Genomic DNA, 26,583 nt, shown 5'->3' with positions numbered 1-26,583 from the left:
CATGCAGATGATCACAAGTGGGATTTAAAATGTAACGGCATGGTATTTTGGAAGTCTGGTAAGCTCTGTTCCACTTTTGCAGAGAAAATGGCCATGAAAATAGGAATGCAAAGTGAAACGCGGAAGTTTTTGGAGCCCTGGCGCTGGGCGCAGCCCCTGACCCCTCGTGCCCAGCTTCTTCGGCTGCAGCAGGGAGGCGAGACGGCATTTCTGGCTCCTGGCTTTGCATGCTTTTCAGCATGGGGTTTTGGCAGGGGAGGACTATCTCCTGAGTAGTCATACTGAACATGTGCTGCTGCTTTGTTGACTGCTCTCACTTCACACTGTTTCATCACCCACAGCATGTTTGTGTTGCAGGGATGAAAGCACTGGAGAGGGTGATGCGATGGCAGCTAATGCAGCCTGGCATGTGTGCATGTGGCCGGATGGTGGAAAACATCAAAGGTAACTCATCTGCTCACTAAAATAATCCAAACCGTAACTGCTGACTATGCCCGGTGACGCTGCCTCCCAGGGACCCCAGAGCAGAGTGTCAGGGCTGCTTGGCCAGTGGGGCTCTTGGAAAGGTGCTCTCCTCCTCACCACACTGGGAGCAGGGTGTACAAGGCTTTCCTTACAACGTGTTGCCGTATGCACTGTTAAAAGAGCAGAAACGGTATAGCTCAAGGGCAGAAATACCCCCACTTCCCCAGGTATTGCCCTTGGGGGTTGAAATGCAGCTGTTCCCAGGGGTGCTAGCCGCTCTTCATAGATATCTGGAGGCGCTGCCACGCTTCCATGCAACCCTCACTGACAAAGCCAGATATATCTGCAAGCAATGGTGATAATCCTGAAAATACAGCCCTCCACAAGCACATTGCCGTGCCCTTGGCACAGTGAGGCAGACTTCCCCGCGGTGTGCTCCATCGCCCTTTTGGAGCTGCACATTGGAAACATGTCCGGGCACCTATGGCGAGACCTGATTAACCACTCACACCCCAACCAGTCTGCAACACCAGCTAGGTGGCCTGAAAAAATCCTTGCGGCACGCCAAGGGCTGAAAGTGAGTCATGCTGAGGAATGGCTTTCAGGTTGTTTATTTTTGTGAGAAGGCTGAGTGATTTCCCATTAGCCTGAGCCTTATGCCTTGTCCATGCATGAATTCACAAGTCAGGGGCTGAGTTGCCACCGACGTTTTGGTGCCGTTCCCACAACACTTTCAGTTCTAAGTTGGTTTGGCCGGACCTTTTCAAAGGAGTCTTTGTTTTGAACGCTCCCTCTGCTGGCTATAGCGTGAATTATTAGATTTTAATTAAAAACCTCAGGCTAAAATTTGATCGTAGTGAAATTGTGAAGTTAACAGTGGAAATTCCCTTTCTTTGTTCCTCCACCATTCTCTGAATCCCACATCTCGATGCCTCTGAGTGTACTGCACATCTCCTGATAGTGGCACAGTGTTTGAGGGAGAGGTAGTTTTCTATGACACCAAGTATTATTGCTGGTTTAAATTTCTTAGTATATATTTTATCCTTTAACAAACTCTGTGTCTCCTGTATCCCCAGACTGGCTTATGATGGGAAGTGCTGTGTTTTGTAGAGATTCTGCTTCAGAAAGGAACAAGTGGTTGTGATGGAAATATTTAGTATTCTCTTGCTTACATGAAGTGAGAAAGAGTTATTTAAAATACAGCTTCTGTAAAAAGAGTTTTAAAGAAGTCATTGCGGGGTTTGGTTTTTGTTTCCTTTTGCCTGTCTTCCTGTTGAACAATTGATGATAAACACTTTAAAATGCTGTGAAAACCATTGTGAAAAATGATTAAATTTACGTTAGCGGTAGGACTTAGTCTTATATTAATGACATGCTGCCAACTATTTAAACAACATTTATAAAAGTAATAAATGCCAGAAAAAAATGGAATTAAGAGCAAAGAGAAAATATGTTGCTCCCCTAGGAATGGACACAATAAAACATGGCCCAGATCCAAAGGGTTTGCTAAGGCTGAGGCAAGGAGCAGCGCCCAGCTGGGAGGGATGCAGGTGAAGGGAGGGATTTCTGGATGCAGAGGCACGAGGATGTGGCGGGCTGCCTGGCCGTGGGTTGGAGGACCCCTGGCTCACAGCCCCACTCCAGCGAGGGAGGTGGGAGACAGGGTGCTGTGAGGGGAACAGGGAAATACAGCTCAGTGCCATCGGGGCATGCCGGGCCAGCAGGGAGGCACTTGGCCCCTGGCTCAGCCTCCAAGCTCGTCTCTCCCGTGAGTTTTTGCCAAGTTGGCCAGCCCCACGTGGATGGCTGATGCTCAACCACACCATCATTCTGCAAAAAACCAGTGTGCTGGATTTATGGCAGGTCGCGGCTTGATTTAAGATGCCTCACGCACTCACCTAATGCCATTTGAAGGTGCTGTTGAGGATTTTGTGCCGGGCGCTTTGCCCACCCTCAGGTGGCAGCTCAGTGCCAGTGGAAGCGAACACAGATGGCAGCGAGTCCTTCAGCTGCAGCAGCACCTGGCGCCAGCGGGTCACGCTTTTTACTAAATCTAACAAAACAGGACTTGGAAAAAAAAATTTCTGTGACGTCCAGCCTGTTTTTAATGCATTCAGTTTAATGCAAGGAGGAGTATGACTCCTGCTGACTTAAAAATAGGCTTATAAGTCCTTTGAAGGTTTTTTTTCCTCAGCACTATTTTCAGCAGGAGGAAAGCTTTATCTTCTGTGAAAGTCACAGGACCCTGCCGGATAAAATGGCAAACGCCCACATTAGGAGATTTCAAAATTAACGCTGCTATGACCATTAATGAATGAAACTGCAGCGGAAGAAAATGGGTAACAGTTCAGAAAGAATGTGGAAGGCAGGCAAATAGAAATGAGAACAGAAATAGGATTTGCAGTGACTAACCAGATTTGAAACATAGAGGTAATCTCCAAACATATAAAAATGTGTTTACAGATCAGAATGGAGAACATGAGCTCCTCTGTCTATCTCAAAAGAGAACAGCACTAGTGCAGGTAACATCCACTGTTCAACGCCAGTAGATGTGGTCGGTCACCATTAGTCATTTGGCAGAACTGAAATAAGAGGAGGTCGCCCTCACCGCCCGCAGACACGCAGGCAAAGTCTCCTGCCATGGAAACAACCACCTGGGCTTTGCTTCAACATTTCTTCAGGAATTCTGAGGTCTCCCGTTTTGTTTCACTGACCTCTGCTAAGTGAAAACTCAAACTGGTACTATCGTACATCAGAAAATAAAATCAGTGGTCCTGGAGAAAAAAAATAATTAAAAAATCAGATATATTTAACTTTATTTGTTCTTCCTTTTGGTAGCACATCTCAATCACACTTGCTAATTAAAGCTTACAAGAGCTGTCCTTTGCACTGGGAAAAAAGCAAAAAATGGTCATGCATAAGATACTGAAAGCATTCACATCAAGTATGTTGTACCTTGGGGTTCTGAACATCATAAATAAGAGAACATTAAACCAGCTAGTTTTGTTTATTTGCTTGTTTGTTTTTAACAAGATCGTTGTTACAGATCATAGCAGCTTAACAGGTTTAACACAGGATAATCTACTTCTAATATTTTTATTTGAAGAAGTTTATAATAAAGTTTGGTAAGAGACCAAAAAAATACAGAGGCCCAAAGAGTACAAAATAATGATTTTAAATATAAAGCATTTCTTTTTAGTTTGCAGGGCTTAAAACCTGCAATGGTCTTTCTGCTTTGGCCAGGGATGTAATCTTGGAATTTCTTAGATGAAGTTTAGGAAATTCAACTTATTTGTGATTTTTTATGCACCACGGAACATCTTTAAAGGGGTCTGGGCTTTCAGAAATGCTGAACATCCATCTTTTAAGAAGTCCTACGCTAGGAAGACAAAACCTCCATTTATTCCTACAAATATTGGCCAAAATACTGGGGACCTGCTAATATAGTTCCCAGGTCTATGAAAGTAGGATACAAATGACTATAGATTCTGTTATGTGAAGTATTTTTAAGTTTATTTTTAATTTTATTTTTAAAGCTTACATTTGAATGCCTTGATGGCCATCAGGAACAAGATATTCTGGCAATGAATTGATAAAGCCTAATTGTAGGCCAGAGGGGAAAAAAAAAAGCCACCTACAATACAAAGCTAGCCATACTCATTGATTTGACAAGGTAAGTAGACAAACTTATCTCCATTTAGAAGTCTGATTTTTTACTACACACAGGTGAAATAGTTACAAATACTTGATCTGATCCTACAATGTGCAAAGAGTGCCTAAACTGCTTTGTGAAATAACCAAGGATGAAAGTGCTAGGTATGCCCGAGGACACGCTTCAGGAGACGTAGGACTAAACACACGAACAAATCGAGATGTCGTACCATGCATTAATCTTCACCTCCTGCTCTCAGGCATCAGTGTTCTGTAGCCATGCCGGCCGGCCCCGGCGCAGCTCTCCGCTGTTTCCAGGAGCCTGCAGCTGGAAACAACCCTGAACTTGCAACACGGGGCATCGGGACCATATGCAAAGGAGAACAAAGTAGGAGAAAAGCTGAGTTTGGACTAACGCTTACTTCAAGGTTTACACTGAATTGTAAATCAAGTGTCTTGTGCGGCTATATACTAAAAGGTCTTTTTATAGCTGGATCTCAGACCTCTTTTTATACGTTATAGGATCCATCACATCACATTTTTGCAGCTATCGTGTATTTAAACCATACAGCTGCAAGGTAACAGTAGTCAACATACTCTGGCAGAACTAGTTAACACTGTAACGTCGCATCCAAGTCGTGCTGCAGTCTTGGATGGCACGTCAAGCTGGTGACGACTTAGGTAAACACCTTCAGTCCAGTTATATACTTACTACCATTTCTTGTGCCAAGACTTTAATGTGCTTCAGTGCATGAAGGAAATTTACAATCGACTCCATGAATACATATATTCCAGCTCTCCATTTCGTTTCCATTAAAAAAAACAAACAGCAGCAATTATAGTATAGCTTCATAGCAGATATTTATAACTTAGCTATAAACAAATGCTGGTCTAAAGCTTTGCAGACAGCTCTAAGGTAAATTTAATTATTATAAAATTTATAGGATTTTTTTTTCCCCAGTACTACGGTTACTACTCTCTTTTAATGACGGCAGGTGAATATAAATTACATCTTTTCTGACATGGGTTTACTCTTTAAGTGGGAAAGCTGAGAAGAAGCCTGTTGTTACAACTCAGAGTAACAATATTTATTTTTACTCTAAGTCATTAAGTCAGGTAAATGGAGCTGTCTCCACACTGGGGAAAATGACTCTGCAACAGATCAGTAATTTGTCTTTCGAATGGACATGACTTCGCTGTCTGTTCTAAGTGTCAATTATATCTACTGAAGTTGTGTTTATGGGGGAAAGGAGGAAAGAGCGTTTAAATCCAGAAACAAAATTTTAATCCTTCTGCAATGTTAATTGGATACCTTGACCAAAATTTATTTTGATTCAGATTGTCGCTCAGCTGCTCTCATTCCACCAAGTCTTTGTAACAATCTAAATGGAAGAATAATTTGGGCCACTGTTGAAAAAGCTTTGCCTTGTCATCTCTGTGTGAACCCATGCCCAGAAAATGAGTTTCAGCCCGCATGACTGAGCTGGCATCAGAGCCGTGTCTCATTAATAGCTTTTCTTAATACGTACAACCACATTAACAACCTGATGTTTCTGGGAAGCAATGATTCAGCAAAGCCATTCTCTTATTTACTTTAAATACCGGTGGAAGTGGATTGTTCTGTATATTTTAAATATATATATTTTAAATGATAGAAGACAGTTTGATCTAATAGTATCTTGTTTTTTCTTGGGTTTCTTTTTTTGTTTTGTTTTGGGTTTTCGGTTGTGGTTTTGTTTTGTTGGGTTTTTTTTTGTTTTTTTTAAACTTTAAATAACTTTTTAGAATCCTGCCATGAGCAAAGCTTTAATGAAACTGCCTTTGTCGTGATTTCCCAACAGCCAAGAAGCCTCACCTTATGGTACTGTGACGGGAGCCAGGACCGAGCTGAGCTAACCGCCCAGGAGGACCCGCAGCCCAGCACCACCCATCATGGGGCAGGCTGCTCAGCACCAGCTATTACAGAAGGATGGGAAGTCAAAAGCTACGGGAGCTGTTCAGTGCCTGCCAGTCACCATCACATCCCTGTGCTTCACCAACATCTGTGAACTCGCTTCACAGCTCCTTTGTGAGGTAGGAAATTACTACTCCCTCTCTTGCAGAAGAAGACAGTGGGGCAGAAGGAGATGAAGTTGTTCTCCTGGGGTTCCCCAGGAAGCCTGTGATAAAGCTAAAGGAGGAATTTAATCTACTAGTTCAGTTACGGGGCAGCTATTCGCTCCTCTTTGCCTAGAAACCACCGGGCTTTTTGACACAACCTTCATTTCTGCAAGCAGTAAGCATCCTGGACCATACACACTGCTGCAAAGTGGTTTCACTGCCCTGTCCTGCCTGTCTGAATTTTACAGACTGGCTCAAACTGTAGAGATTTGCTGTCTGATAGTGAGATCATCTTACCTGGTGTTGTGGGTCAGTCTAGAAGACAGACAAAGTTTAGCTGCAAAGCTCAGCTTTAAATCTTCCATAGAGATTAGAACCTACTTCTATTTGCTTGCTCCCGTCCTTCCAGGAAGCATGAAATAAAATAAACACTACAAGCACAAATGAAAAGTCAATGAACAAACCCTTCCTCTATTAATTAAAAACATTAGTGCAAACCACACAGCAGATTTTTTGTAAGCTCAGTATTTTCTGTAAGGAGGTCATACAACGGGGGCTTTAAACACAGGTGAAGTCACATTCCTTAGCCAAATAAGTAGTCAGCTTTGAAGCTCGCTCACATAAACAACCTGGATTCTGCTGCTAGACATAATATTTTATCCTACACATTTGCATGTATGCTATAATACTTTTTATTGAAAATATATTTAGTGCTGTGCTTTTATAAAGTATAAATAACTAAAGGGTAATAAAGACCAAATTCCAAAGCTGAATTACATGTTTGGCTAAGAGACTTGTCCAGCATCATCTCAACTGCCTAGAAGAGCCTTTTCTTTTCTTTTTTTCTTTTTTTTTTAATGTAAACAAGCCATTTGTCTGTGTGCCTAAAAGCCAACACCTGAATCCCTGCTTGACATTCCAATGCATTGCTCTGCTGTCAAAGGCGAGTGCTCACACTTTCTTTGACATCAGGTGCTCACCACTGTTTAAAACTAGCTCTGGTTTGAAGTATTTTGATGTAGGTGTTTGGCTTTACCTCACATCATTTGCAAAACGAGGCCTTTGTGCCTAATTGAGTCAAAGCTTGATAGTGGGAGCCGGTTAAGAATGCTACAGGAATGCCGATCTCTCTGCCTAAGATTTGTTTATATTAGGCAATAATCATCTGAAAGAACGAGAAAAAAATGAAGATCAAAGTTTGAAAAAGTATTTCTCAAAACACTTTGCTGGGCAAGGCCGATCGATCTAGAAAATGCTGTAGTTAGTGGTCTATACCCCCAGCAGCTGCAGCTGAATGGATGAAGTCAGAACGTGGGAAAGTGCACTTTTTCATTGTTTGCTCTTCTGCAAGAGCCGCCACCAGAGCTACACACCCTGCATCTTCTAGAGAGACGCTCTCTTCAGAGGTTTTCATCCAGCCATTTGATATAGCTGTTCCTGGTCTGAATGCCTGCAGAGAAATCGGTAGGCCAAATGGTGAATATCATACAGCCGTGAAAGCAGTCATTGAAGTGATCGAGCGTAACTTCCACGCCGGCGTTCTCCAGGCGCTTGGCGTACATCACCCCGTCATCTCGCAGGACGTCGTTCTCGCAGGTCAGGATGTAAGTCTTGGGCTGCAGCTGAAGTGTCTCATTTTCCGCAAGGAGCGGGACTGCTCGTACATCGAGCAGCGCCGGTATCTCCTGGATGATTTCAGCCTTGCCTGTGGTTTGTATTACAGGCTTGTAGTTCTTTTTGAACGATGAAGGCAGGAGAGATGTCCAGTTCAGATGCCCTCTGAAAGACAAAGCTTGGCCAACGTCAAGAGCAGTGTGGTTGTTAATCAGCAGTGAGTGCGCCACGTCGTAATTACCATTGAAATAATCTATCCAATAGTTGATCATGACATAACGAGGAAGGACGGGCATATTCATGTTCTGCTGATAAGAAGGTGTATTGAAGTCGAATGCCTGAAGGACTGGATAAATTAAGGCCTGCAGTTTCGGTCTGATGGTCAAATGTTCATCTTTGCTGAGCTGTGGGAAAAATACAGGTTAGAACTGGGATTATAAAGAAAATGAACAATACAATATCAGCCTAGAACTTCATACAAGCAACCATTCATGTGACTATTTTTAGGCTGAATTCTGCTCTTGGGCAGATAATGTTGCTCTTCTGTCTGAAATATGAGCAGCCCGACCTTCTTCTCTTGTAGGGATGGCCATTCAGGCATACTCAGTATTCTGTCTCCAATAGAAATCAGTGGCAGAAGTTTATTGAAGGGTAAGTAAAGTGGCATTTCTCTAACACAGTGTCCAGTTTAACAACTGGCAACTGAAGGACTTAATGAGTCAAAGGAGATATTCTTGCTTTTAAGGGCTTTTCATGGATTTTTCTTCCATGAATTTACCTAGTATTTTTTTTCCAGCATATGGAAATTGTTGGTATCCATTGTTTTCTCTAGCAAAGGCTCACCATGTGTAAAAGCATTTCTCTGACTTGACCCTGCCACCTGCATTTGATGTGAGCCTACCAATTCCACATTTGGTGCCCCCTAATTGTTTTGCTTCATCTTCTACACAAGATGCACGGTGCTTTACCATATCTCATCTTGCTTAAAAAGAATTATGCATCAGGAAAACAAATTAGGAATGCTTTTTCCAAACCATGGTACTATCATGTTTATCAGGCCTCAATATTGAAACGTATAGTGTAATTGTCTCATTAATTTTTTTGCTCTAATTGAATATTGCAAGGTTGTCATGATAATTAGTTGTCTGGACATGGTATCCGCATTCTTATCACCAATAGTTATGGCAATAGGAAAAAAGCTAATAATAATATTTCAGTCATCCATGAAAAATATTATTACTTGCTCCAGGCTGCCTTTAAAATCTTAACTAGATTAAATTCAGATTACATTTAAATGGCAGATACTAAAAAAAAGATTCCTTAAACTTGCTACAAAATGCTACAGGAAAATAACAGAAGAATTAAGCTTCATTTATTGTATTTTTTGTCCTTCATTTGTATTTGAAAGAAATAAAAACATATTTTCAGAGACAAGCATCTAAAAATAGGAAGCTAAATTGGTAAGTTACACATGTACCTAGTTACCTACTTAGAAAACAGAATTCACCAGCAAAAGGGGTAAAAAATGTCACTTAGCTACTTGCTGTTAAAATCTGGCCCATAACAATCGGTAACTGTAGTAAGACATTGCAAGCTATGCGATTCATTCATATTGCGATTGACTCTTTTTTTTCTGTAAAGTGACTAGATGCTGGTTTTCTACCCTCCTGCCTTTAGGGTTGGTACACGACCTTGTGATGGTGCAGCACAAAGACTCTGCCAACCTATATGCATCACGGAATTAGGGGCTGTTGCAGTGCAATAGGCACTGGATGTTACCTGCTGACATACAGCAGCTGCCAAATTTCCTCCTGCGCTATCGCCAGAAATTGCAATTCGACTTGGATCAACTGAATACTCAGCTAAAATGTCAGGCTGCAAAAAATGCTTAGTAGCACGAAGAGCATCATGGAATTGCTCGGGAAAGCACACCTCTGGCACCAGCCTGTATCTACAAAACAAAAGAGATGAGAGACAATTATTACCACCAATGTACCTCTCCTTCAGGATTAATAGCAGATATCAGCTGTTCCTTAATGGCAAATAACTATTTCATTAGGATAAATACTACAGGAAAAATATGAGGTGCGTAATACTTCTGCAAGACTTAATCTTATAATTAATGCTTTAATTCTGAAAGATTAATATGAACCTACTAGACATGAATAATAGCAAGTAGTATAAAATTGTGCAGCACTTCCCTGGGATTTCCCAATAGAGGATTTCATCATACATTATAAAAATGAATGAATATTTAAAACACCTTTGGCAAGGCAGTCATTACAATCAGACTGTTTTTGATCCAAAACCCCACTTCAACTAGAACAAGGGGGAGTAAGTCTCATACGCCCAACAGATTCTGCTGAGCCAAACACCTAAGCAGTTCTGTTTCCCAAATTTTCACGCTTGCTCAGGAGAGAATGAACCTGGCTGTTCCTCTATACCATTAAATAAACTATGGCCAAGAAGTGATGTAATACCAATTTGCTCCAAGGCAACAGATGCGATAATTCCTCTCCTTTACCAAGCAGAGGAGCAGAAACATACCCATTGTGCAAGTGGGGAGACTGAGGCACGGAGAGAGCAAACAGCCTGCCCAGGAAGAGCCAGCAGCTGCATCCCATTCATGAGATTTTTCTCAGTTTTCAAATAGCAGTGCAGGAGAAGTCTGTTCATATGTGCTGAATAATTTGTAATCTAAGAGTTGTTACTAGGCCTTCTGGTACAAAGCTCATCTTCTGTTTGTAGCTTTCCAAACAACAGATTTTACATATTCTCAGTAGAGCCGACCAAAACAAAATTCAGTTTTCTGATTCAAAACATTTTCTTTAGGATGTAAGCTAAAAAAGTTTCATAGGCAGAATAAATTTCAAACTTGGCTTAGAGTTTCAAAGTCCAAATCTGAGCTGCTTTCAGAAAGTGATCTATACACTGCATATATAGAATTATAAGTGCATCCTTTGGGAACACCTCGCAAAACTGCGTAACAGACTGTGCATAGATCATGAAAGAGAGACGCGCAATTAAACCAATGAGAAATCTAATGAGACTTCACTAATGGAGTACAAACGCCTTGACTGAAGGATATAATGGCTAAGGAGAAGAGGTAAACAATAACTCAGAGAAACAGGCAGAATTATACCACCATAGATCAAAAAAGGAATAATAAGGAAGTTTTCAATACTGTGATCACTGCTTGCCTGAAATAACCAACAGCTGCTTTTTTAGTTTTCATTGTTTCTGCTAATAAACAACAAAGAATAATAAAAAAGAAAATGACCCTTTAAAGTACGCTATAATAAGTATTGAATGAGTAACTTCATATAATTAAGTTGCAATTAGATCACAGAGCTTGGTATGTAATCAACTGCAGGTGGGAAACTTGAGTAATTACATCAAGTGATTTGGTTTGCAAAAGGCAATATTGAAGTTGACAGTAAGGATGGGAAAAGTGCTAATCGAGTTGGAGTCATCTAGGTAACTTAGCTAGTTGAGAGGTTTGTTTACCTTGCGATTGTTCAGTGTGTTAAAAAGCAGCCCTGCTTCTCTGTTGTCCGGCACCCTGGCAGTCCTCTGCTCCTGAGTGGAGCACAAGGCTTAAGTGAGATGATTGGAACAGTGGGAGACCGAGAGAGCGGCAGGGAAACTGCCAGCCTCCACGGTGTATTCTCACTAATGAGCAGGGGTAAAAGGATTTGATAGTTTTTATGTTGCAGACCCTTGCTCGATATAACTTAGAAACTGTGGTTTATATTAAAACCCCCTCAAGTCTGTCTATATGTATTTTAATGCCATGTATGTATACAAACATTACTTTAAATCTATATACTAAAAATACGCCTTGCAGCAGCGGAGTGACCATCGCGGATGGGAACAGTGCCTCTTGCTATGTGAGCAGGTACTGAGACACGGTTCAGCCTTCCTGCAGGTATATATCATGTCCCAATGTGTTTGGGGTTTTTGTTTGATTGTTTTTAACATTCACAAGTATTTACAGAATCACAGCTTGGCACCTGAGTGACCTCAGGTTTCAGCTGCACTCCTTACATGTAGATACAATTGCAAGAAGCACCAACATTTGCATTTTAGTATTTGTCCAACTGAATTCAGTGCTACTTTTTTTGCCCACATTTCTGCTTTCTAAAACGACCTCTGAAATACTGAGAAACCCAAATGAATTTTTGATGCCATTCCTATTTGTTGAAATTTTAAAAGGATATAAATACCAGACTGGCATTAGAGAATTGTTGTCCGAGTTAAAGCCTTATACGCAAGCTAGTAAGAAGGGAAAAGCTAGAAGAACTACATTACATATTTCTAATACCTTAAAATTACTTGATTGGTTTTAGATTACTCACTCAACTGAGACGATGACAGCATTAAGAGATTCAGCCATGATTCTGCAGAGATTGTTATAAAGACTCGTTCCTGGAACGATAGGACATGGTGTTAGGGATGTATGAGTCCATTTATGTCAACAGTTGCAAAGCTGTGTGTAAGCCTTCTCAGAAAATATAAAGACATCATACAAATATAAGCAAAGTTAAGTGAGATCAGCTTGCAATAGATAAAGTGGCAAAAACATATTGTAGCAGAAGGAACATAATTCATGCCTTGTAGCTTTCTCTTTTTGTAGACTCAAGTACTACAGTCTAATGCTTTCTTTCTCATCTCTTTCTTGGTGACTTGGGGTACATCACTTCATCCACCTACCACAATTCTCTCAGTTTGGCAAAATTTAAGGTACCCAGTGCTTTGGGGGCATTAGCATCCAGAGCTAGTTATTGCTGTATGAGTCACTGTTTGTTGTTCATTTTATTATAGCACACATTGCTCTGATTCAAACAAGTTGCCCTATTAACGCCAACTGAACTACTCATTTAAGAGAGGATTAATTACAGCTATGCTATTTATCAGTGGACTGATTTTCTTTAATGTTATTCCTTTCTGGTTACTTAATCGTTGGTTCCCAGTACTATAAAATACACTAAGACACTAAGCATTTTCTACAGTATCTAGTCTTAGAATTTAACATTTAGCTGTAACATTTGTGCCATTAACTTCTGCATCTGGGACTTGAGGATAGCACCCGACATAGCGGAGTTAGTCATGCAAACAAAGCGTGGTCATTTAATACAAACTTTTTGCACAACAGTCAGATGCAAACTGTTACAGAACGAATGAGGTAGGCAGGACGCTGAGAAACATGCCTTACGCTGGCCTAAGGAAACCATCTCAACTCCTCTGTAGGACGAGGAGCAAAATTAGCTGCTATAGAACTATAGGACAGAGAGATGGGATTTCCAAAGGCACGTGAAAGCCAGATTTTAAAGTTATTTAGGAACCTAAATCTCACTGAGATCATGGTCTAAGTGACTTGCATAGGCCAAATGCAATCAATACGGTCTTTGTTTTGGAACAATTAGGAAAACCCCATTAATGTTCTTTTTTCTCTAAATAGATGAAGCCATAGAATGCATCAGGGCTGTATGGACTTCATGATGTTGAGGAGCAGTGGGGAAGGAAAAGGAGGAAGACTCCTGCCGGCCCTGGATCTTGCAGCAGCCATGAAAACCACATGTCGTTTCTCCTCCCAAGGCTTTTCTCCTGTACGATATGGAAGGATAAGTGGGTAGCTTATCATTATCTATAGCTATACCTTCATTTCTCTGACCACATTTGTGGCTTCCAAGTTAATTGAAGCAAACAGCATTAATTTTCAAGGTGATCTCTGCTAGCAGTGGCAGTGCTCCCCTAAGGGATGGGAACTGACCCCTACCTGTTTCCCCCATCACGATTCCCGTTGTGCGTGATCAGCAGCACATATTCCCAGCTATATGTTATTTAAGAGCCAAACATTAGCCATGTTGTTACAGACGGTGTTGTTCAGCTCACTCTTCTAATTACCGTGTGAAAATGGGGCAAACCCCTCACATGCAGTCACTGGATCCTGATCACAAAGGCTCGGCTTTTGCACGTGACCACAGAAAAGGGGGGACTGGCCCTAACAGCCCATCCAGGCATCTCAGGAATTTAAACAGTAAGCTATTTTATCTTCTCAGGATGTAACAAAATTAACCTTTTGGTCCTTTTACAGCTCACGTGCAGATAAGATAGGTGTTCTTTGCTGTGTGTTCACGATATTGTTCCCCTTCCCTCCGTAGAGCTGATCTAACAGAGTGGAGACAGTTACTACTGAATTCAGGTACGTCTTAGCAAAACTGTCAGCCCTGACAGGCAAAAACATCTTGTGGCTTTTTCTGCTAGGAGAAAAACAGACCAGAATCCCATTTAATTGAGGGCAGATACATACGTGCACTTGCCAAGGCCCAGCCCCCTCCGTGGATGTAAACAACGCTGCGCTTGAGCCTTCCATCTGGCTGAGCAGGAGGTTCAAACACTCTGACTTCCACCCCATCAAACACAGTGTCCGTGATGTTAATGTCTTCAGAGGAGACAGACTTCAGCTTGTCAAAAGTACAAATCAAATAATTCAGGACTATCAAGTGATGGCTGAGTCTCAGATAGTGAATCAGGTGACACTAGGGGGGAAAAAAAAAAGAAGAAAAAAGGAGATTTCTGTCACTTCAGAGCATATCATACAACACCGCATTGATGTTCAATGCTACCGTCTTCAAAGGGCAGGTCCAGTATTAAAATGAATATGGATTCTTAGAATATTCATTGGAAAATGAATTATTAAAGGCCTCTAATGCTTTTAAAGGTATATTAAAACAAAAACCTGTCCATAAAAGATTCTTTGTTGTCAAAATAAATCAAACCATGAGCACTATGTGGATCAAGACAACTGTGAATGAGCGCTCTGATCCCTGCCTCCAGAAGACCCCTCGGAAAGGAGACGACCCTCACCAGCACTTGGGAAGCTCCTCAGAGCGGTGCCAGCAGAGGGCAATGCCACACAGGCAAAGTTTTTGTGGTGGTACCAGAAATGCAAAGTTTTTGTGGTGGTACCAGAAATGCAAAGTATTTCCCTTGTGTATGGCTCCCTGTGACAGACATGATTTTGCAAGTAAAGAGTTTCAGAGTCTCTTTCTGGTTTCTATTACCTGTTCACATGGACAGCTATTTAATTATTTGACTTTTTCTTTACCGTACTTGCATAGTACCGTTTTCACAGCCACTTTCAGTGCCAAGCTTCCCTGCCAGGACTGCCTGCTGACAGCAAAAGAAGGGCTAATGGAGGCAAACACACACCTCCAGAGGAAAGACAATTTTTGAAGCGTTCAGCAGCATCCATGCCAAAGAAGATCTGTCTCCTTAGGTCGACAGCCCCAGATCCTTACACGTAACTTTTTAATATGTCATCCTGAGTTTGAATAAATTAAAAAAAAAATAAAAAATTGGCTTTCATTGAGGTGCTGTATAGAAAAGGCTCTGCCCAGCCCCACTTCCCCTGCAGATTGCTGTAGATAAAAGACAAGCTTTCATATTTTTCCCCCCAAAATCTATGCCAAATACAATGGGCTGCTATGTGAACAGGAAGAGGAAATCACTTCCAAAAAAATTATTACTTTCTTTTCTTGCTTTAGCTTGTGGTAATGTCACCCTGCTGAGATAGCTTGTGGCAATTGATGCTTTTTGGATGGAACATCATTTCTTCATCCTGGAGGGCTTTTCTCTAGGAGAAGAAACACAAAGTATCCACCTGCCAAGAAGAAATGCTGAATTCACAAGGCTGTTTGTATCTCTGAATTTCAGATCATGCTTTTCTCCCCTTACTTAAAAATTCCCACAGGAAAACCCAGTTTGAGTTTGAAACTTGAAGAGCAATACATCTACCAACAGCCTGGCATGTAATTTGTTGGGCTGCTGCTGCTGTAACCAGCTGAAAGTCTGATCCTCCCTGTGCCCTGTGGAGGTTCCTGGGGAAGGTAACCACTGGGAAGAGATTTTAGAAATACTGCCAGGGAAAACAACATTTTTGGAGATTTTTTCAGACTGACTGTGCTGCAATAGACAACCCATTTTAGTTTTCTCCCACTTGAGTTCACATTCTTTGTAGACGAGATTACCACATGTTCCCTGGAATCAGAAATGTTTTCTTTTCAAGGCTAGTTGGTGGTGTTTACCAAGAAGTGTTTTCTTTAAACTGCAGAGCACTGTGGCCATCTGCAGGTTATCACCACTTTCATGCCTATTTTTTCTTCTATAATAGGCCACTCTTTCCAAGAACACAAAAAGCTGGAAGAGACGCTTTGTACATCAGGACACGATAGCAACAGTCCCAATCCTTTTGTTAGGCATAGGCAGCTTTTTTGCCAAGCACTTATCACACAGATTCTTTGTAAGTATATTTAATCAGCCTATTTGTCATTTATAAGGCATCAGGATTGCACTTTTTGCTGGCAAAGAGCTAGTCTTGTCCAAAGTTCTTACAAATAAGATTTTTTTTTTCTCTATAAATAAATATTTAAAATAGATATGTAATATCACCCTGTGATATAACTACTGGCAGAAGAAGACGTGTTGAACGGTTGGATAACTCTCCTCTAGGACGAAGCTGCCGCCCCAAGGGCAGACATGCCCATCCTGTTGGCTGGGCTTTTCTTGTGTCGGCGTGACCCTGCTGCACCAGCTCAACGTGAACCCGGCAAAAACAGAGAAACAACATGAACCTTCAGCCAGGTCACCATCTTACTGATAACCCAAGGCAGGAAAGAGGGAGTGAGGAAAAGGATGCTGCCTTTTGGCAGCCGTCCACAGCTGGATTGCTTTAAATCCATTACCAAACTGTATCCAGTCATCTCACGTGAGCAATAACTCGTTTGCTCTTTGCTGGTTATTTGCAATTTTTACTGTCCTTCCTGTGCCAACATGCAGGACTGTTGCAGGCTATCAAATATAGCGCTTCAATATATCTGGGAATGATGTGTGCGTACGTGTATATGCATGTGGAATAGAAGACAGAAACGGTGATGCTCTCTGGTGAAAAGGGAGAGAAAACAGTGCTGTAATAACAAAAGCTAGTGATAAGGAAGAGAAAGCAAAAGGACAAGGGGGAAAATTAACAGACTACAGAAAAATTAAAGACCAATGCACAGAAAAGAGGAGATAGTATAAAGATGAAAGCCTTGTGGGCAGTTAGCCTGGAATTGCTGTGCCGGGCACATCACTTGGTCTGGGTCACAGCCCCAGGTTGTCCTGGGTAACGACTGGTTTTATGCATCTGTCTGAAAAAACACTTTTGTTTTCTGAACAGGTAACTGGGGAAATGTGGCTAGTGAACTTCATTGCATTCTGGGCTGGACAGAGTAATGGGCTGACACACAGGAGCGCTCTCCGCCGCTGGGAAGCGAGCGGAGCTGGATGAGCAGGAGGGCCCCAGGAGAGAAGGGCTGGGCAGGCTAGCAAGGCAAATGTGAGTATTTTGCTGGCATTTGAGCCAATTCAGCAAATAACTGCTGTGGACATATTACAGTAGCCCTGCTGACAATCTATTGCTCATTTCCAACTGCAGCTTTTCATTTTGGGGCTGTTGGCTCCCCGTGATCCCGCACTGCCTTGGCAGCGGTGTGATTTATGCTCACGCTGTAATACTCCCCAGCTCTCCAATAAGGCAAGCAAAGCAACCACTACAGCCACGACCTCCTCCTCTTTTTCCAGGACATCCCCATATCAGAGCTTTTCAGGCAGGGGCAACCCAGGGATGCCCTAGAGATGAAACTGTTCAAGACTGCCACCTTCCTCCTGGTAAATTCTTTGGTGAGGTACCCCTCAGACATTGAAAGATTTAATTGATGCAGGAGAAAATTTTTAATAAGTGAAGAAAGGTGGCAGGGTTGCAATAAAAAGCAGACAATAGAACAAAGTACTGCTCTACTAAGGCACCACTATTTTATCACCAATATGTGTCCTTTAATCACCAATATGTGTCCCTAAACTAATAGGATTAGCTCCTCAGCTGATAATTTCACGAAGAATCCCAAATGCTCACTGCTTTTACGCTTACCTCCCTCATGGACTTGTACTCTACATGAGTCATGTGTTCTTCATTTAAAAAAAAATAATCAAAAAATGTTTTCTGTTGCTAATGTCTATTAACCTCTAACAGTACTCAGCATGTTGGAATTCTTTGTCCTCATGTGACTTCCATAGCTGACACTCTCCGGCTTCATGTCTCTGACCTTTAGCCATGAAACTATTGCAGCAGGGCGCATGCAGCCAGCGCACAAAGGCAGCATGCCTCTAAAGCCGAGCCCAATGCATCAGCTGCTTCCTCTATAGCCTGTGCAGCTGGTCAGACCCAAGGTCCCGCGCTGACCTTTCAGGCCTCAGCGGGATCAGGAATTAAGCAAACAGCTAAGGCTCTCTTTTCATACACCACCACTTGGGACTGAGCCAAATCGCACTCATGACTCAAATGACTAATGATGCTGGAACTGGGCAACCGAACAGTTGAAGGCTAAACTTCCTACCTTAAAAGATGCAGCCACTATCATAAATTCTGGCATCACTTTGCAAAATACATTTCTATAACACTGGAGTCCAAAATGCCAACTACATCTGAAGTCAGTAATAGAGATTAGTGAAAAATAAACAAGATCATTTCCCCATTTAGCTGCGCACACAACATACTGTTTTGTGTGCATTTCAGGCAGTTTATCTTGTTTAAAGGTGTATGTCTATTTTCTTTTATTTTATGGAGCCATTTCTTAATGCAGGTGCATTATTGCCCAGTAAAGATTATGTATTTTTAATGCTGTTGTACAAAGACAGTCCTCAAAGACAAGTGCTCTTAGTTTTATGAATTTCCTTTAGAACTGAAAAGAAACCAAGGTGACTGCTTTATCATTAATTAATTAGAAGCAGAAACTAGATTACATTTTAATGTGAGGCATGGTGCATATACTCACGATGATCTGCTTTTATCCTAGAGACATAAATTCTCTGTTGCTGCAAACAGGACTTTCAGTGCTGTTCAATTTCTGCTCAGGTGCCACAGCTGCGAGACCGCCGTGACACAACTAACTATTTGGTTTATTGCAAACCAATTCCAAGACTATGATCTTGCACACAGAAACATCAACAACTTACTTGGCTGGCTACAACTATGATTTACATCTGTCCAGGTATCATATACTCTGAAATATATGGGTAGAGAGATATTAAAATGTCAGAAAAAAACTGATTACTGTTTTCTATAATCCTGGATGTTGATGTCCCATGCCCTACATTTTACTCTGAAAGCAAGTGAGGGGTAGAGAAGCATGAGGAATCACTTGGCTGTGATGAGGACAAATACGAGGATAGTTTTCTCCCCTGTACAGCTGTCTACCTTCTTCCATATACGTCTATCTGATGGCCTTTTTGCCAACCCATTTGTCCTTCCAAACCTCTGCTAACAGCTGTCCCAGCTCCCCCCCCCCCCCAAAAAAAAAAAAAAAATCTCCCTTCTTTCTTGCCATGCACCAGAATAGCAAGTATCTTGACAGTGGTGTTCAGAAATAATATATTTCTGTGGACTTATTAGATAAACATATGCTGCTCTTTTCACTCTGATAAGGGAAAGGGTTAGAGGAAGAAGTGAAAAACGCATGTACTGACCCAGCTGTCAACAGCACAGTTATGAAATGTTGCTTTAGACACTTCTTGTCCAAGTAAAACAATAACTATCCCTTCTTCTATGGCTCAATCCCATAATTAATTTTATGCGTTTGTCCAAATTTCAGTGAAGCCAAGTTCTGATCTACGTGTATACAAATGTATACATAGTTTTTAATTTCTGATCTAAAATTGTGTTATATCACAGTTTTCTGTGTTACCATGTCCCATTTTAAGACAGGTGAAAGAGGCAAATTACTCTCATTCTCAGTTAAGCACTTTAACATCAATTCATTAATATTATGTATTAATATATCAATAATTTATTAATTAAATTAATATAATGAAATAATTTATTATTACAGTCTAAGTGTCTCTGCTTTCATTCTGGGGCAGCACAGGACATTAAAGGGGGTGCCGGAACAAGGCTCTGAAAACCCAGCTCGGTTTCCAGCTCCACCACTGGAATCTTTGTGGCCTCAGATAAGGCACTTCATCTCTTCCTATCTCTATTCCCCCCCAATTTAAGATTAGAATAACACTCTCGGATCCCTCCCGTAGTAGGTTTTGAAACCTACTTGCAGGCACTGCCCTATAAGCATTACACATTTTTTTAACCATGTGATTATACTCGAACATTTGTTCAAGTGTCTCATGCTAAGCCAGGACACTGAGTCAGTCCCAAGCTTGTAAAAAAGTTTGTAGCTGACTGGGACCAAACTCTACATGGAAATGTCAAAACCTTATCATTAGTACGCTGAAAGCCAGCGACAACCTTACTATGTTTTTTTGGTAATGAGTATTACTGTGCTGAGTAAACAAACACATAATCTCCAACAAGAAATTGTCACGCTTGGTTGTCAGTGTCTTCCCAAATCCATTTCAAAATAAGCAAGAGACAATCAATTGCATCTGAAGCACATGAAGTTTGTTTCCTGCTCTTGGAACAAAAGGCTTACAGTACATTTCAGAGATTTCAAAAATCAGAAATGTACTTCTGGCTGCTATCAAACCTACAAAGGAAAGTAATAAATAGCAAGCTGAAAATACACTCCAAAGCAGGTGAAAGTTCAGTGGTCACATTTAGAGAAATGTTAAACCGTTTGGTCTTGCAATAGCCGGTAAAGGAAAAAAGGGGAAGCTGAGCCCTAAGAAGGGACACACACTTGATTTTATATACACACACAAAAGCTGTCTGACAAAGTAAATACTCAAACTTAACTTTTACAATCCTAGCTTCAGTCCACACAGTTCCTTCTTAATGGCAGTCATGAAAGACTCCTGAACACCAGGAAAGCACCTTCTCTCGCTCGCTCTCTCCAGGAACAAACGCCCCAGGGCTTACCTGTGGTGTGATCCAGGGCACCCCTAATGCCTCACTTTTTATGCTTGTGTAAAACTCGTTTGTTCCTTCCTTTGGTCTGTAAGCTCTGTTACAGGAACTGTTACTTCTTTAGTAATTTTTCTTGCTATAGAAATTCCTATTTCTAAGACCAGAGATGCAAAAAACTAAGAAATCACCACTTCCCCCTAACAGAGTTCCCCACCCCGGAGAGCAGGGACAGATGCTGGCACTTCAGCCCTGCCTGCCAGTTTGCTCCAGCTGCCACCTGCCAGGCTGTGTCCTGCCAACTCCTCGTGGGATTATGACCTCTAGAATAACCCAAAAGAGATAACCTTCAGCCTTCAGGCTCAAGGCACCATTCTGACTATTCTAAAGGCTAAATTCATCTGACTATGCCCAGCACACCACATAAACAAACTGAATGTGTACATCAGCTAATAGTTTTATATATATATAGTCAGTCATACGATTTTCTAAAGATAGGTCTCCTTCAGCTAGAGGTTATGGCCTTGGTTCAGGTGCTCCTGGCTGAGTCATGACTGTGTGTTTTGCAGGCAGCATGCTGGGGGGGCATCATGGTCCTTCTGGCCGTGCTTCCCAGGGGGTTTGGTCAAGCTGAGCACTTGCTGTTCAGTTACTCACGTTAAAGACCAAGCAAGCGAATGTCAAGCCATAGATTTTACTGAAGAATGAAGCTATTGTAGGCCATGGCTGCATAAATTTCGTAGCAGACATAGGGGAGGGTATGCAAGCAAATGGATTTTATCCTGTACAAGCAAACAGGTTTTATCCTGGAGCACTGTGTGGTCCACTCTCCTCATACTTCCCAGCATCTGCAGTTACTGTACTAGGAATGTAGAAGGTACGCTGCCCTCTCGTCCTTTTGGTACCCATTTATGGGCCCTCTGTGCATTAACTCACTGGATCCCATTTTGAATATGCTGATACTCTCACCCACTGAAGGCACAAGATTTGGTACATTTCAGAATGAAGTTAGTAAACGGAAACGCTGCTAGGAAACTAAAAAACCCCCAAACCTTTCACATACATAGTACCTTACATCAGCCCTTGTAAGGGACCAGGCCATTCCAAAAGAAAATAGAGTTCCCAGCTAAAGCCATTATCAGAAAGTTTGTGACCTCTGATCTGTTTCATGTCAGCATGGAAACGTTGGCAGAAAACGAGGGAGACATCATGAAGTGACACAACTGTCGTGTGCCTTGTGACAAAACCCAATCATTCAGAGTTGTGTTTAGTGATAGGATGCCAGATCAAGGCCGTTTAATATTTGGAAGAGCTTCCCTATGTCTTCTTTCCCTAGGGCACACTTAGTACATCAGAATAGACGCCATTAATTTATTTTTTTTTTTTTTTACCAACAGCCTGCAAGTTGGAAACCAGAGTAAGCTATGCCTGGTAACATCAGCACCACGAGTCCCAGAGGAGATGCCGGGATGCCAGCTGCACCGGAGTGGGCTCACCCGAGGTACGGGTCGGGGCGAACGGCCAGCAGCCTGGGGCGGCCCTGCCCGGAGCTGCCTAAGCCCCGGCAGGCACTGACCCCCCGCCCGGCCCCCGGGGCACCGCGCTCCCCCCGGCCCCCGCGCTCCCTCCCCGGTGCGGTCAGGACCCGGTACGGCGCCGATCGGCTCCCGCCCCTGCGGCCGCGCGTGTCAGCGATGCCGGCGGCTCCCCCCGCCGCCCCAGCTGCCAGGGGCTGCCCGCGGCGCCGCTCCCCGGCCGTGCCGGCTCCCCTCGGGCCCCGGGCCGCCGGCACCGGCAGGGCCGTGCGGGGCCCTCGCTGCGCGCCGCGGAGGACGCCGCTCCCGCTGCGCGGATGCCCGGGGCGCGCTCCCCGGCGCGGGCACCGCAGCCCCCCGGCGCGAACCCGGCCCGGCGAGGCGGGTCTGCCCGCCGCCCCGCAGCCGGGACCGTAACGCCGGCGGGGGCCGGGGCGCCGCTTACCGCCTGCTGCACCGCCCGGAAGGTGGCATCCAGCAGCATCAGCTTCCAGGGGTCCGACACGGTGCCGGGCAGCGGCAGGTACACGTAGTAGGCGGCCAGGGCGGCCAGCGCCGCCAGCAGCACCCAGGCGGCCCGCATCGCTGCTACCCCCGCGGGGAGCGCACCGCCCCGGGGCCGGCCTCCCCCAGAGGAAGTCCCGGCGTTTCCGTCCCTGCCGCCCCGGCCCGCCGGCGGCCTTATCCGCGCCTCGCCCCCGCGCAGCGCAGCGCCGCCCCGCCCGGCCCGCCCGCCGCGGGGCCGCCGCGCTCCGGGGCGGGAAGGGCGGGACGGACGCTCCGCAGCCGCCGCCGCGGGAAGGCGCGGCCGGGCAGCGGCCTGCGGGGCGGGGGGGCTGCCGGGGGCGTGCCCGGGGCGGCCGGGTCCCTGCGGGAAGGGGCCGGGCCTGGCTTCGCCGCGCCGGCCTCGCCCGGCAGCTCCACACGAGGCTGCCTGGCTGGGCCGCCCGAGGCCCCCGCGCCCGGCCTGGTGTCCGTGTCTCGGCCCCCCCCCGGGTTCCATTTCTCGGGGTTCGAAGGCCCGGAGACGTGTGCGGTGGCCGCTCGCTGCCGCCGGGCTGCGGGAGCCCCGGTGCAGAGGCAGGTCCTGCTGCCTCGCGGAGCCCGGCGCTGCTGGCGGATCCCGCACCCAGCGTGTTTCCAGGAGGAACACCGGGACACCCTTATTTTAGCTGAAGAAACCATCCTGCTCCCCATTTAACGCATCACAATTCCAGAAAGAAGATTTTTTTTTTCAAAAAGTATGGGTTTTATTTATTATAAAAATAAATATAATTTTATTTTGGATGGGGAATTTCTGTTCTGGGGCTTTTTATTTGTTTTGGGTTTTTTACCACCCCCATCCCCTTGGTCAGCACCAAATTTTGGTTTAATGCAGGAACACCTCTTACACCTAAGACAAGAAAATGTTCTAAATGGGTCTTTTTCGTCTCTTATTCACGCAGGATTTACACCATAGAGTTCAGCCTTGGCACAAATGACTCCTTAATATTTAGTCATAGTACTATCTTCAGCAAATTAAAATATTTATTAAAATAGCCAGATTCACGTGCATTATGAATCTAATTCAGGAAAAAGAATGAGCACTAATTTTAACAATAACATTGCCTTTAAAATGAATTCATAATACTAAAAAGTTACACAGAAATATAAATAGAGTCCTGGAAACGACAAGTTCCTTTAAAAATAGACATGAAAAGGTAATAAAAGAAAAATATGTTTCTAAGAGGTAAAAGGTCAGCTTTCGAGCCAGCTTTACTGGAACTGAAGCAAAACCTTGCTGATTCTAAAGGTTGCAGAAGAAAGTTTCTGGAATTTGTGAGGAAATACACCTCTCAAGCATCTTTAACCTTTTTCCCTAACAGCAGCAGATGGAATTTCTGTAATTTCCACAGTCAGTTTTGAGTAGACTACAGATGTGAAAGGTCTGTTGGGAAACAAGCTTTGTCAAGGAAGCAGCACAAGGTGAGGATCCTGAGCTTTCAAGCTTTTTAGACTGAGTGGTCCCTTTCTGTGTTACTTTGTGCTCACACCTTCTCTTTCACATTGTGCCCCACTCCCCTGCCTCCTCTACGTTGCCTGCTCCCATTCCCTTGCTTTCCCAAGCATCTGCCCCTCAAGCCCGCATGCAGGATCCTTGAGCGTAGTAATTTGTACCTGCCTCTTTCAACAAAAACATTGTTCCCAGACCTCTGGCAAAACTGGGTCTAGTCCCACTCCTCTCTCATCTACTCTCTCCAAAAGAGCACTACAAAGGTTGGATGGAATTCTTCTGAGGTTTCTCATGCTCCCACTGACCCCCACATACATCCTGGGCTTGATCTCCCCTCTTCCTCACATTCTTAAAGCTACTGTGCTCTGGGTAAACTGAACCAATAGCTCTTTGAGGTGTTGAGAAAGATCCAGGTGTTTAGAAAGAAGTCAGTTAGTTGAAAAAATAAAACACTGTGGTCTGAGAAAGATTCCTTTCTTTAAAAGAAAAATAAATAGATAAATTAAACCCCCGAACACTTGCAAGATATCTAGGAGACAAGCAGTCTATCTACGTAAACTCACACCCTGAAGCCAAGAAACGGTTGCTAGACAGCCAACTTCCAGAGGCAAGGCAGGGCACCAAGTGTCCTTCAGGGCCCTTGGGGTTCCATCAGCTCTTCTGATGTGCCTCCATTGTCTTTCACCACAAGGTACAAGATCCTTGCTCCCACAAAGCTGATGTGACAAGGTTCATTTAATGATTTAATCTCCTGGAACTTTCTCCCTGTGGGTGTTACTGTGAGAAGAAACTATTTAACTATTAAGTGTTATATTCCTGGCTTAATGATGTTTAGATAACTGGAAGGAACAGCAAGTTTCAACTGCGTGTTACATTTTACACAACAAAAAATAATAGGTGTTTCTATTTCAGAGCCTTTTATCAGAAAAGCACTTAGACTTTTAAATGTCAGACATATAAAGAATAGTAATTATTTTTGTCATCAGTCCTGATCGAAACTTTAGAGAGAATAAATGCTCTTGATCAAAAAAAAAAAAAAAAAATCTTAGCCACTTTTCTTAAGTGATTACTACCTACAACTTGTCTATCGCCCCCAGGAAGGACAGCTTAAGATAGTTCATCAGAAATACCCTAGTTGATTTATGAGATTGTAATTCTGGATTTTCAAGTATATTCAAAAAAATCGCTAATGCCCACGTTACTCTCCATATGCACAGTGAGCCTATATTTACATACCGAACATTTAGGTATCACATTCTTTTTAAACCTTTAACTGAGAAGCAACGCATGTATCACCTGTTAATCCTCAGCCCCAATAAATATGCTTCTCCTGTCTTTGCAGGCACAACATTTCATATAGGACCTAGAGGTTAAGTGGAAATTAATGTACAATCACCAATATCTTTCCCAGAAACCGTACTGCGGAGACAACATTGACTCCAGTACTGCAGAACTTGTTCCAAACCAGGAGAAAGCTGCCCCCTGGTTCAGGGTGTCAGGGAGACTGAAGACCTGGCTGAAAAGGACATGGTATGAGTGCAAAGAAAGAACAGGGGAAAAGCCAGTGAAGGCTGGCCTGCCGTGGGACTGCGAAATGATGGCCCACAATGCTACTTCCAGGTGACAGAAGGACCCCAGGTTAGGCTGTATTTCGACTGCAAGTCATTGTTGCAAGTACTCTGTAAGAAATAAAGTAATTGTAGGACTGTGTAATAATTGAAATGATCTTCTTGGTTTCCAGGCTGTTATTCTGAAATGTTTTTCGCAAGAAAATAGTCCTAATTTGCGTGTATCTCACCAGCAAATCTTTAGTCACATAAACAACACCTGTTATCATCTTCTGCTGCGTTTTCCTATTCTGTTTTTCTTCCAAGTCATAAAAAGGTTGATGGACTCTTACTGGCACTACAGCTGATGGATCAGTCATGAAAATGCCTGAACCAATAAAGATCTGTAGCATAAAAAAATGAGTAAGATCTAAGAACTTAATTTGTCATATATGAGTTTAGCATATAGTAGAAAATTCTATTAATAGAAAATAGATCTCTTGTTCTTTTTACATTGAGCCAGCGAGACATTCTGCTAAATCAGGTTGCAGAGGTGCTGGGCCCCTATGAAAGGACTCCTTTTGAGATCAGCAAGTTTTAGTATTAGAGAAAATTAAAAAGAAAAGGACAGCAAAACATTTGGTATAATTGATTTGTTTTGAGGTTGGTGCTGGTTGATTTTCATCTTGACCAGGTCTTTCCCCTTGTTTCCTATAAACTGGTTATTCTGAAACTCAGCATAATACAGGCACACCGGTATCCTCAGCCAGGCAGAGCTTACTACAT

The 26,583-nt window shown here is 43.2% G+C and overlaps 1 protein-coding gene and 1 long non-coding RNA gene across 6 annotated transcripts; one reads left to right on the top strand and one right to left on the bottom strand.

Moving 5' to 3' along the window:
• Positions 1-3,453: 3,453 nt before the first annotated feature.
• Positions 3,454-22,962, bottom strand: NCEH1 (neutral cholesterol ester hydrolase 1). Its single transcript, XM_040613411.1, has 5 exons — positions 22,703-22,962; positions 14,144-14,372; positions 12,189-12,258; positions 9,610-9,781; positions 3,454-8,234 (listed from the first exon to the last, which is right to left on the bottom strand). The coding sequence occupies exons 1-5, from the start codon at positions 22,838-22,840 to the stop codon at positions 7,617-7,619; spliced, it is 1,227 nt and encodes a 408-aa protein (XP_040469345.1). The 5' UTR covers positions 22,841-22,962; the 3' UTR covers positions 3,454-7,616.
• LOC121096854 lies at positions 6,105-26,185 on the top strand. Of its 5 annotated transcripts, none has more exons than XR_005830703.1 (10): positions 6,105-6,189; positions 8,414-8,481; positions 13,292-14,035; positions 14,955-15,136; positions 16,007-17,209; positions 18,785-18,920; positions 22,120-22,223; positions 24,123-24,222; positions 25,662-25,888; positions 25,992-26,185. It is a non-coding gene; the product is annotated as an uncharacterized LOC121096854 (long non-coding RNA). The 5 variants fall into 5 exon arrangements; XR_005830705.1 differs by lacking the exon at positions 25,992-26,185 and having other exon boundaries at positions 16,007-16,135; positions 17,051-17,209; positions 25,662-25,975; XR_005830704.1 differs by lacking the exon at positions 25,992-26,185 and having other exon boundaries at positions 17,051-17,209; positions 25,662-25,975.
• Positions 26,186-26,583: the final 398 nt, after the last annotated feature.

The sequence above is a fragment of the Falco naumanni genome, chromosome 13 (genome assembly GCF_017639655.2).
Source record: "Falco naumanni isolate bFalNau1 chromosome 13, bFalNau1.pat, whole genome shotgun sequence".
NCBI lineage: Eukaryota > Metazoa > Chordata > Aves > Falconiformes > Falconidae > Falco > Falco naumanni.
This window is presented reverse-complemented; position numbering and strand designations above follow the sequence as displayed.